Source organism: Musa acuminata, chromosome BXJ3-4, assembly GCF_036884655.1.
Source record: "Musa acuminata AAA Group cultivar baxijiao chromosome BXJ3-4, Cavendish_Baxijiao_AAA, whole genome shotgun sequence".
Lineage (NCBI taxonomy): Eukaryota > Viridiplantae > Streptophyta > Magnoliopsida > Zingiberales > Musaceae > Musa > Musa acuminata.
Genome location: NC_088352.1, coordinates 4,447,518 through 4,460,000, shown reverse-complemented (window position 1 = coordinate 4,460,000; position 12,483 = coordinate 4,447,518). Strand labels below are relative to the sequence as shown.

The following is a 12,483-nucleotide window of genomic DNA, read 5'->3' as shown; positions in this document are numbered from 1 at the left end:
TAGACATATTATAGTTAATTTGTATGGCTTTGACATGAGCATTTAACTAAAAACATTATTTTTATATAACAAAAAAAAACAATCTAAAATAAGTAGAACATTATGTCTTATCTGTTCTTTCCTGTTGAGGCTTTTTCTTTTTTTATCAAAACGAGGAAAAAAAGAGAGGAAAATTTCCAATAAATTTTCCAATAAATATAAGGGGGAAGGAAAAATTAAACGAACAAAAATGTCGTGCTTTCAATGTCAGTTATATATGCTACAAGTCGGATGTATGCCCATTTCTTGTGCCAAATAGATCATGAGGAGATTTACAAGATCATCAGGTTAAACAGAAACAATGAGAACCTGTGAAACCTGGCGGGGTGGCTGTCATCAGACAAATCTTTCTGCTACTAAAGCCCTTTGAGTACAACACTAATTTTGTGCTTGTAAAGCACGGAAGTTGGTCACCTCGGAGGGGGTTCTGACGCCTGACTGTTGCTTGAGGCAGGATTGGAGGTGATGCGCAGGAGAGATCCATTTTCCTGGGGTGGTGCTGCCCCCCATTTTGAGTCGGCGTCGGATGGCTCCACAACGTGAACTGCACCGTCGCTCATCCCCAGTGCGATCTGATTTGGTTCGGACGGGTGAGCCGCAATCACCATGGGATAAACTGGACCAGAACTGGGGAGGAAAATAAAGATGAGACACATCAGAGCTGATACAGTATTTCTGAGATCCTATAAGCATGAGACAGAAACAGCATGGACGACATCTTAAAAAATCCCAATTACATGAACCAGGATAGGAAGAAGTGAAAGGAAATAATCAAAGCACAAATGCCAGAACCAATGTCTTTCAATATTCTGAGGATTGTGCATCATTAAGCTATAATTTTCAAGATCCCTCTTAGCTAACATAATATGACCCATACTGCAACCTAGGGTTGTGCCTAGATGGTTATAATTTGCTATCATAAATTGAGGCTAAAATTATGCAAAAGAGATCCATTTCACATGAACTTGACATACCTAGAAATGGATGAGCTTATATAAGCAGTAAGCGCAATTCGACAACGAAGCTTCAGGCTATCTGCTTCAAAAACTCCAACTGCACCATCACAAAATCCGGCATATACCAAGAGACCATCACAAGAATACACTGCACTAGAAATTGGAGCTGGTAGTGGATCTCTAGGCGACCACTGCACCAGAGGAAAAAATAATTAGTGCACTGGAAAAAGTTTAATGGTAATCAAATCTGAGGAATTTCTCCTGTCTGACAAAGAAGGAAAAATAAATAATCATTTAGCCTCTAAATAACTTAAGGCATCAAAGACACACGTCAGCTCATATCGAGACAAAAGCATCTAGAAAGTTTGGCGTCCTTCAGCCATAGAATTTCACTGTTCGTGTCAATCCCTCTCATTCTAAATATTCTAAATTTGGGTACACATCCAGAGGATAGAGTTATTATCAAAATTACATTAAGCAATGCCGTGCTTAAAAACATATTCCTTAATTTGGCAATGATTTTGAAGTCAAAAATCAAACAATTAACTAAGAAATGCTATAATATAAAATGAGAAGCATACAAGACCAAGAGTAGCCAATACATTCAAGAAATTAGCATAGATACAGCTTGATTAACTAGCATGCTTTCTATGGAATTGTTTGACAGATGCATATTTGCAAAGGTCAGAGCACAAGAACTAACCGAGCGCAAACATTCAAGCTTACTGTCATAGATTCCCAGTTGGCTTTCATGAACGACCAAGAGGTGTGTCTGATCATTGTGAAATTGAACTTTGGTGTCACCAACTAAAGGAGATGTACGAGAGGCTGGTGCCTGGATAAATCGTGATTTTTTCTTGTCCCATCCATCAATGCTCCACATGCAGAGCTGTCACATCAGTTGATTAGTCTTTAAGAGAATTGCTGAATCTAATAATACATGCAACATTTGAGTGGGCCAGAAGCCAGAAATATTAGTTCTGTGGCTAAATTTCACATCAACCACATACATCCTATCCTAGAACATGCAACATTTGAGTGGGCCAGAAGCCAGAAATATTAGTTCTGTGGCTAAATTTCACGTCAACCACGTTAGTTTATAGCAGCATGGTTGAGAACAAAAATCAATGAAGATAATATAATCTTTTGTTCAAATAATTAAGTACCAACAACTCCCTGCTAGAACAAGTCTGAATCACAATACTAAGTATATACATAATTTTGGTCTGCACACCTGAGCATCAGCTCCTGAAGAGACAAGCACAGTTAATGACTGGGAAAACGCAAGACCTGTTATCTTTTTCTGATGACCTTTCAACTTGGTTTTAACCTGCAAGCATGAATGAAATGTAATTAAAATTAAAATGGACAAACAATAAACAGAAAATTCAAGTTAATAATTTCTTCCCCTGATCATGAAAAGCAAGAGATATGAAAGCAAAGCTTAAATAATGAGAGTAAACCAGATTCTGGGCAAGCTATAGAAACCCAGAAGGCAATAGACATATAGTATCAGACGAACATGCAGATTAAGAAAACTCAAGGTGCATAAGATACAATATTTACCTCATCAACACGAACATTATATATCTGAATACTAGAATCTTCCATTCCAATTGCAATAATATTGTTGTCCTGAGGATGGAATGCTAGGAAGGTGGCTGCAGGTGGGGGTGCCATGAATGTTGTCATAACCTGTGAAACACCTTTAGCTTTAAGAGACAATAGAAAAATTCTTACTAGAAAGAAGAAATGACAAAAGACACTCTCTAGACATGTTACTTACAAACTAGCTGTTACAAGAAACAAAAGTTGCAACATAGCATTAGATGACACATTGTACCTTGAAAGTCATCATGTTAAACAAAGAAACCTTTCCACCGGATGCAGACATGACATAAGAGTCGTTCTTTGACAAAGCATTACATGCAGTTGCTTCTTCTGGATTGCTGTCACTTGTTTCATTAGTCATTAGAATACCATTTGCTGGTTGCCATAGCTGAGGGGCGACAGATGTGGTTGACTGGAGAGCCAACAAAAGGAGCCATCAGAAAACAAGCTAAAACTAAATGTCTCATTAGGAAAATAATAACTGACCTTGCCAGATGGATTCCGCTCACTCCGTGTCCATTTCCACAGCTTATGGATTGCATTGGAGCCAAGTGCCAATACTGCCAGCCCAGAGTTTGTGTATAACAAACGAACAACCTGTAATAACAAAAGATTATAATGTCAAAAGATCTACATCAACTTCATAACAAGGCAGCAAAAACTCGGATAGATGAATCTGCAGCAAAATATAACTGTGGTTTTTTCAATTAAAAATCACAATGATACCACAAGATCTGTTAGACAGATAGCCCATGTTTCAAAATTATCCTTTTGTATGTCCAAAGTTACATTGACATATGCTGGCATCAATCCACGAACAATTCTTATATAATGTAATGCATATTTATAGGAAGGGGTAACCAGCAGTGGCTACATTAAGAGAAAATATATATCGTATTTAACTATTTATATAACAACTGAAACTTACAAAAGTGACAAAACTACCCCATGAGTGACCCAAACTATCCAGTCGTAATCACATGGAGCAAACTGACAGATAATGAGGAATTAGATGACAAAGAATTAGTTAATTTTTTATTGAAAATTGTTTGAACTTTGAAGAGTGTGAAGTGATGAAAGTTTTGGTACATTTTATAACAATGAATTACTGGCATAGCACGGACTATCAAGGCATATGCCAGAATCTGGCACATTAACATGCACCAGATATACAAGACATATACTGTACAACACCATGATGATTGCAAGTTTGGCCAGCAAGACCTTAATAATCGTTGAAATTAATTATCAATTCATTATCCCCTGATATATCATGTAATAGATTAGACCAATATAAGCCACTCTCTTCCTTTAGTATCTTTAACTATCAGAGTCAGAAAACAGTCCAAATACCATGATTTTGAGATACAGAGTATGTAACATACAAGGTTGCAGATTTTAGGGCTGCTTTATACATAATATCTCTCTTCTGACCATAGGTCACCACAAGAATTATGGCCAATAGCAATGACCATGGCAAGAAAGAGAATCTATTTTAGTGTCTAGAATAGTTTCAATTAACAAAAAATAATTCATACTTGGTTTTTTTATATTTCTATTAAAGCCAGAATGAGGAATTGATACAATAAAAACCTTGATGGGAACAGAAAAATACCTTGCTTGATGTCGTCACTGGATCTGGCAACCGCAAGGCTTTGAGGTGAGCAGAATCAACAATATCAGCTAATTTCCAGCATTTTATCTTTTCAGAATCATCTGAAATCTTTGGTTTAATATCTGCAGCCTGCAGCTAGTTGTTTAATGGTTATAACTCTTAACAGGTTATGAAATATTATAATACGGCATAATGCATTATGAACTTACCAAGCTACTCATTGACACTACAGGCAGGGTTCGATCGGTTAGTTCAGGAGTAGCTGCTATAGGACTAGAAACATTTGAAACAGCTCCAAGTGCATTTACAATCGGGGCCTGCATGGAGTATATAATTTTGATTGAGTAGGATGAACTCCGTAGGACCTTGTTACCACTATCAAGTACTCATTCTTGGACTACTATCATATAGCTTTACTTTCAATTACATAAAGGTGGATAAGAAGTATTAAAGTTTTAAAAAATCAATCCTGCAGGACCAGTTTAAAAAAAGGGCCAGCAAGCATGAAAGACCTCTCAGACAGTAAGATTTTGGAATCTAAAGCTTGCTGGCTGTTTTATTATTGTGGAACAGAATAGCAAAGAAAAATGCAATAGGTCCCAGCTGATGCTACAGAAACATTGATGTAAAGCAGGTTACGTGAATTGTCAATCATGAAAAGACGCAAGTTCGGAGCAGGAAAACTAAATGGTTAACATATGACAGCAGAAGACTTTGAAACAAACCTGAAGCAAAGGTCAGTCTAAAATATTTGAGTATGGAATAGACCATATAAGATTACCAAACAGAAGTGATAGGATTAGATAAAGAACTGAGGATAAGACAGATACCAGGTAGCAGCAAAAGAAAAAACTCAGCTTAATTGTCATCACTCATATGCCATCTCTCTAAGAAACTAACACGTGACACTCCACAATGACAGGACAAAGCTAATAAGACACAAACTAGGCCTCTTCAAAAAATCTAAATAGAAGCGATACCCATTAGCACCCTCAGAGACTTGGGCACCAAGTTTCTGTAGCATTACTATGGGGTGCTACAGTAATATGCACTGTTCATACTACAAAAGCATAGACAGTAACAGTAACCAATACTCGTTCTGGACCTAAGGTACCATTCAGTAGCTCTTAACCAATTTAACCCAAACTTGGACATCCCTTGGGTCTCATCCAATAAATGAATTTGCTTGATGTTTTCTTCCGTTGCATTCCATTATTTTTATGAGTTATAATCTCTACCCATGTGGCATCAGCAGTTCATTGCTTTGGAAAACAAGAATCCATTCTGACTAGAGGGTAGATGTCCATATGTGGTAATTTCTGAACCAATATGGTAAATAGGCATGATTATCAGCAGTTGTGTATTTAATAACTATCCAGCACATATATAGCTAGCTGGGAGCATTAATTGATAGGGAGGTAATAACTATCCAGCACATACATAGCTAGCTGGGAGCATTAATTGATAGGGAGGCTATCCCTCAAGAACTTCTACCAGAAGCCAACAGTCTCTTCTAAAGTCAGTTGGCAAAACAAATACCTTTACATTAGCATTAATCTGTTGAGAAGTAACACGAGTGCCTTCAAATGCCCTACTCTCAAGCACCCTCACCAACCGTTGTCCATCAGCATTAGCTAAGATTTTAAGACCATTGTCACTTGTTGTAACTGCCAGCAATGATCCTTCTCGGTTGAATCTCAGACGAGGACTTGCCTGCAGGAATGAAGCATAAAGTAAGCTGAAAGGTTCCAAGTGCCATGCTTGCAAAGCAGAATCAACAAATACAGATACTAACAGGCAATCCACCATCTGCATCAGTTGTAGTCAGTATATTAATGTTGTCCATATCCCAAAACTTAATCATAAATTCATCTCCAGCAGCCAAGAACCGGTTCTTTGTGGTGTCAAATTGGACAACTCCTAATGAACGTTTTCTAAAGCCAGAGTATGTCCTTTTAATAGCTCCCTCAGTCTCATTCCACTCAACTAAATGTGATTCACCATCTTTACTGGTTCCACAAGAAAAGAGCCTACAAAAAGATTAGAGGATGAACATTTAGAAATCAGGTACAGCATTACAATTCTGAAATTGAATAACGGCACCGAGAATGCAGAGACAATTGCACACACATGAATACACAAGAAATGGCAGTAAAAAGACTGCTGGGAACATGAAGGATGACTATCATAGGCTATCTGGGCCCTGTTACAGCATCCAGATGCTTGAAGCTTCCCAATGTTATTATACACATCTACATCAATGCAATTCCAAGTTTTGTTAGTTAGAGAGACAAACTTCACCTTGTTCCATCAGCACTGTATGCCATTGTCGTGCACCAACGTCCAGGAGCATCATAGTCAACTCTAGAACCCAAACAATCATAGAGCCATGCCTTGATTTTCCCATCAATGGCAGTGGAGAAGATGAACTGCAAAGTCAGCATGATCCTTTAGAAGGGTGACTGAACGAGATACTCAAGAGCTAACTCCCAACATCAACAACAAACAATGAATAAAAACTAAAGAGACCAGATCAACATGTATGACTCACATAACAGGAAACGAGTATTGATCTTGCAAAGCCTATATTTCAATGGATAAGATAATACCTGGATTGACTCCTTATAGTGTGGGCAAACAGAGTATACAGGAGCATCATGGCCCTCAAATGTGTACTGCTTCTGTCCTGTTGTAACATCCCAAACCTGCCAGTCATGCAATCAAAACAGTGAAATAATTATTTTGGTTCTTATATTTTAAAAAGATAAAAAGAAAAACATATCCTCTGGTGCTCACTTTAATTGTCTTGTCATCACCACATGTGATTATCGACAAACTCTTGGTGGGATGAGAGAAGGCAATATCATTGACACCACCAGCATGAGCATCGAACTACAGGATAACCAGTCAGACACCCAATATACAGAAGGCTTATAAATCAACTTTTAACCTACCTCCACCGGTTGCCTCAACTCTCCATTTATATTAAAAGCATATATTTGAACAATATGCTTTGAGAAAGCAATGCCTACAAAACATCACAAAGAAGTAAATTTTAGGGTTGACAAGAACAAAGAACATATCACAAAACACAAATCTGTTCATTTAGGACCAGATTTAAATGGAAACAGGATCTAGCCTAGTTTTCTGTACCAAATATAGATCCATCCGGACTCCATAAGCATCGATTGACAGATATGGTAGCATCTTTCATTAGTGCAGCCTGCAAATTAAACAAACAAGGATTACTTGATTCTTGCATTATTAATAGACAACAATAACACAACAAGGGTGATTTTCCAACTATTTGGGGTCTGTCACATGGGTCTTTTCCCTCCATTTTGCAATCAAATCACTATTTATTGTTTCTAACAAATATTCTTGGGTCTTTCTAGCTCTCTTCCTGACAAGAATCCTAATTGACTAGTTTTGTCTAACATGGGAACTTATAGATCTCTTTAGAACATTTTCATATCATCCTATATAGTTTTTCCTCGTTACATTCTATGGACAATAAAAAATATCAAATTTTAACTTCTCAACATTCTTATCTTGACAAACAGTATTTTTATACATAGTTCCATCAAGCACTTTGATCAGTGAAGTATGGTTGGACTTAGAACTGTCTTGTACAACTTTTTTAACCAAGGGATAATATGATGATCATGGAAAACTTCTAAAATTCACTCTCCAATTGAACTTCCTTGGTTAACAGATCCAAGATATATAAAACTTTTATTTATAGGACTTCTATGACAATCTTAACCATGATCACTGTTTCTGTCTTACATTGATAAGATTGCATTTCTTATATTCGATCTTAGCCATTTTTATTCTAAAATCTATAGTTGCTAGTACTTATTTATATGATTCAAGTTAGAACTAGTCTCAAATAAACTAAATCAAATAATAGCAACAGAAAACAACATATATAATGAAGGTCTATCCTGTAACAGACTAGGAAGTAAATCCATTACCAATATGAAAAGATAAGGATTAAAAATTAAACCTATGTGTAACCCTATGGCTGTAAGAAACTCTTTAGAGACACCTCTTGTATCATACACATTTTTATAGCATCAATATAACTACTATATAATTTTTTAATCAAAATCAACCATAATAAATCTCTGAAAAGTTTACCATAGGTTTTTCCTAAATCAATATAAAACATATATATCAGTCTTCTTTTTTCTTTATTTTTCCATTATTTGATCTAACAAAAAAATAGCATCAAACTTATCCTCCAAATGCAAAACAATATTGCCTCTTGGAAATATTCATCTCACATCTTTGTCTACATTCAAGCTCATGCTCTCAAAAGTTTATTGATATGGTTCATTAGTTTAATTTCCCTAGTAACTTGAACTTTTTCTAATATCCCCTTAACCTTTACATGTCAATATTGAAAATCATCTCTATACATCAGACTTTTTTTTTCATATCTCAAATTATATTATGAGAACTAAACCAAACCATGACTTAATCTTATGAAAATGTCCAAACTTCAATAGAATATCACCATGTTTACACTCTTACCAATTCCCAACCTCATTGAAGCTTCCTTTAACCCATTCTAAATTTTACATTAGTAATAATGTAAGACTAAGAGAAATTCCAACTTACAGACGTACCTGTAAAGACACAGTACAACTTCCAATCTCCCAGACTTTGAAGGTTCTATGCACTATCCTTTCTCGAGACCCAACTTCCCATATGGCAATGTCACCAACATTTGTTCCAACTATAGAGTAGAATCAAGAAATACATATGAGCAAAATTTAGATACAACATTAGTACTGAAACATTCCTGAGTAAATTGGTTCCAGCAGTTACCAAGAAGAATTGTTTGATGCACAGGGTGGAAATCCAAACTCATGATATTTGACCCCTGACTTAGTGTTCGCACAACACTTTTTGGAATATCATCTTGGGAGTAGATATTGGGTGGATGAGTTACACCAGGAAATGACACCTATGAAAATGATTTCTTTGTTAGAGCATAACTGATTCATATTTAAATAAAATAACCACAAAACAGGTAGTAAATATGTTTCCATACCTCATCCGTTTGACCCATACGCATTCTCTTCATCAAATGTTCAGAGTCTGCTGTTTGATAATCCATACCAGGGGCACTTGTAGGAGTCCTTGGGTGCTTCAAAAAGGCAGCTATGGAAGGGAGCGAATCAACAAAATATCATAAAGTCTATCTAGCAACAAAGAATTTATGCATTTAGAGGAGGCAATACCTGTATTTGGAGGTTGAACAAGACCTGGGGGACCTTGTGCCATAGCAGCATGTGGTAATGGTGGGTTAGCATTTGTCATCCATCCTGCAATGGCACTCGCAGGTGGAGAGACAACTGGTTGGAATGGCTGAATCTGGAAGGAGGTCAACAGTAATCAATGAGAAGAACAACAAAAAAGGGACCAGAAAAGGAGTTGAATCCCACTTACACCATGAGCACCCATCGGGGGGAATTGCCCAGATTTAGGAATGGCCCCAACAAGAGGGCCATTGGTAGGTGGAGGTGCACGAGCTCCATTGGTAGGAGCAGCACAAGAATGATCAGTAAAAAGTGTTTTGATATCAGGGTTTGGCCGTGGATTCTTGCAAAGTTGATGCTGCCAATTAAGACTAAAAATGAGGAGACAATTAGTCTGAGTTAAGATGTTAAATTCAATACAGATTCATCGGAGAAGATTTTAAAAAAATTATGAAAAATATTCCTACAGTGCTTCTGTGTATACGTTGCAGACCACTATCCCTAACAACGCAATTACTATCAATATACACGCACAAATAATCATACATGCAATGGATGACAAAAGAAAGGTACTGATCATATAGAAAAAGCAAATGCATACCTTTGATTTATTAATGTCCTCAGCCGAGAAGCTTTAAATGGTGGAAATGTCAATTTATCCCGGAACAAAGGATTAGCTTCAATGAGTTTCTTAAGCTCCAGAAGCATAATATTTCTGGCTGATTTAGTGTCTCCATACTTAGAAAGCTGTTCATTTTGCCTACACAAGTTTCAAAGATGTAAAACATAAACTATTTTTTTCAAAAAGGAGACTCACAAGTTATGCGAGTCACAACTGTTAGAATCTATGCTCACTTACCTAAAATTCTCCAGGGTAAGCAACTGGGTGATTTCCTTAAATAGTTCCTCATTAAAAGAGGCAAAAACTTTGAGATCCTTCACGAGTATTTCAACAGCCTTTGCCCTATCATGCCTGTAAGCATATATAACAATTGATTTACAATATAGAAAAGGATGCAATGAAATTTTGAAAAATGAACTCGAAGATGAACGACAAAATCCCACCTATCTAGTGCTTCCAGGTACTTCTGCTTCCTGATCTCAAAGAAGATTTTCATCGAATAGCGATTGTCCTCGACCTTGGTGAAACCACCAAGATAACGTTCAACTTCGTCCCATTCCCCTGCCTGAACGAGATCCTCAAAGTGCTTCATATTGAAGTAAAAGCCTGACTCTTGTTCCAACCTATAATTCAACCAGCTGCTTGAGTATACAGGAAAAGAAATATCACGAGCTCTAAATGACAGGGCTGAGGAGAGATAATTCAGCTTACTTATGAACGGTTTCCTTGAACTTTTCCTCGTCCAGGAACTGCAATATCAGGAAAACCAATTCCCTGCTCAAAGAAGACATGGTTCCCGGAATCCCTAAACGCTCCAGCGCAAATATTTAAAATTCAAATAAGGAAGTGCGACCTGTGTAGGTCGCAAGTTTTCCTCTCAAACACTTCAAAATCGCTCCAAAATGCGCAAAGATGAAAGCTTTTTCCCGCTCGAAACGTCGGCGGCACTTGATGAACAGATCTGAGACGCTAACGACCAGCAAAATCAACAGCACATAAATCCAGCAGCTAAACGCACAAGAAAACCCGGCTCGCCAAATACAACCCCACAAAGTACCAATCCCCTTTTTATCCAACCAAACTGAAAACCCTCCGAGAAAGGCAACAGAAGAGAGAGGAAACCCCTATCGGACCACCATTAACGCGGAAGAAAAACCGTGCGAGCGATCCAGAGCTGATCTGCGCCGAGACAGGAGCTTCCCCCGCCAATCCCCACAAATCAACCCTCGATCTGGAGCTCGGTTCCTCGCAAACCCAATAAAAATGGAAATTTTCAGAGAACAAAGACGGATTCCCAGCCACTGGAGTTCGGAAGATCGCCGCCTCTCTTTCCTCCTCCCGCTTCTTCTCTCCTCTCCAGCCGCCGTGTTCTCCTTCTCCTCTCTCTCTCTCTCTCTTCCTCTCTCTCTCTATCTCTTTCTCCCCTTTTATAACTCGAAGGGCCTCATCCTCTCGGCTCATCCGCTTTTATAGCGGCCAAATCCTGGCGATTAGGTCGCGCCAGGAGCAGCAAACTAGCCCTGTCTTCACCAATATTTACGACTTTACCAGAATCGCGTCACATCACTCTGACCAACCGTACAGGAACCGGAAGGGTATTATGATAACATCGCAAAACCACGCGTCACGTCCGGAGGGGCATTCTCGGAACAGGGAGCGCGTCAAATTGCAGACGGGACCGTGGGTATAACCGTCATTTTAATTCAACAAAAGGCATCCGAGGCCAATTCCGTCATTCCACACCGCCTCACGGTAGCCCGCCACGTCGTCTTTCCTCGTACTTACTATCCCGCCCTCTTAGATCTTTTTAAAAATTCTGGTGGACATTATTCCAATTTTAGAACGTGATAACCTCACCCCATATTTCACGCTGTCCTCCCTGTTCCATCACTTATCTCGTGTTGGATGAGTAGCAGTAGATGAAATGAAGGCGGGGTGAGCGTAGTCCCGCGCTGGGCTATCAGGTTGTTGCTTTCCGGTGTAGTGCGTGGCAGCTGTCAAGTCGCCATATGTACCAACAACTGCTTATAACATTGATAAGAACAACTGCTTATCTGATAAGTCGGTGTATGACCTGGTACGGGCGGATCACCCCGAGACGGGCAGCTTCTGTTGCAACCAGTAGGATCCGCCCACGTGTCCTCCCTTGGCATGCATCACGTGATGCTGCATCTTCCACGTGCTATAGAACGGAAGCGGAAAAAGAGGATTCCCTCTGCTCCCGCTTCGCACTTTGATTGGAAATCGCATTGGGACCCGCAGCGAGTGGGCTTAAATGACGCTTCTGTCTCTTACATTTAAGTGCGGGAGCAAAAGGGTCAAAAATCGACGGCGCGAATGATTCCTCCAAAGGGCATGATCGGTCGACAG

The 12,483-nt window shown here is 38.6% G+C and overlaps 1 protein-coding gene across 2 annotated transcripts; it reads right to left on the bottom strand.

Annotated features, from left to right (window-relative positions):
* Positions 1-215: 215 nt before the first annotated feature.
* On the bottom strand, positions 216-11,540 carry LOC135637243 (protein TOPLESS-RELATED PROTEIN 2-like). 2 transcript variants are annotated; one of them, XM_065149824.1, is made up of 25 exons: positions 10,825-11,540; positions 10,557-10,736; positions 10,351-10,464; positions 10,093-10,251; positions 9,682-9,862; positions 9,474-9,606; positions 9,284-9,393; positions 9,058-9,196; positions 8,856-8,965; positions 7,375-7,444; positions 7,176-7,249; positions 7,018-7,113; positions 6,831-6,926; positions 6,523-6,650; positions 6,017-6,251; positions 5,761-5,934; positions 4,431-4,538; positions 4,222-4,356; positions 3,093-3,203; positions 2,839-3,018; positions 2,562-2,690; positions 2,230-2,325; positions 1,699-1,884; positions 1,014-1,186; positions 216-666 (listed from the first exon to the last, which is right to left on the bottom strand). In XM_065149824.1, exons 1-25 carry the CDS (start codon positions 10,902-10,904, stop codon positions 450-452), a joined length of 3,414 nt encoding a protein of 1,137 aa, XP_065005896.1. In that variant the 5' UTR covers positions 10,905-11,540; the 3' UTR covers positions 216-449. The 2 variants fall into 2 exon arrangements, with proteins under 2 accessions (XP_065005896.1, XP_065005897.1); XM_065149825.1 differs by having other exon boundaries at positions 4,222-4,350.
* Positions 11,541-12,483: the final 943 nt, after the last annotated feature.

Excerpts from the sequence above, each read along its gene's own strand:
- LOC135637243 (XM_065149824.1), bottom strand. The coding sequence starts at position 10,904 with ATGTCTTCTTTGAGCAGGGAATTGGTTTTCCTGATATTGCAGTTCCTG. Across the intron at positions 9,394-9,473 it reads TGTTCAACCTCCAAATACAG|CTGCCTTTTTGAAGCACCCA; the intron begins GTATTGCCTCCT and ends TCCCTTCCATAG. Across the intron at positions 2,691-2,838 it reads TTAACATGATGACTTTCAAG|GTTATGACAACATTCATGGC; the intron begins GTACAATGTGTC and ends GGTGTTTCACAG.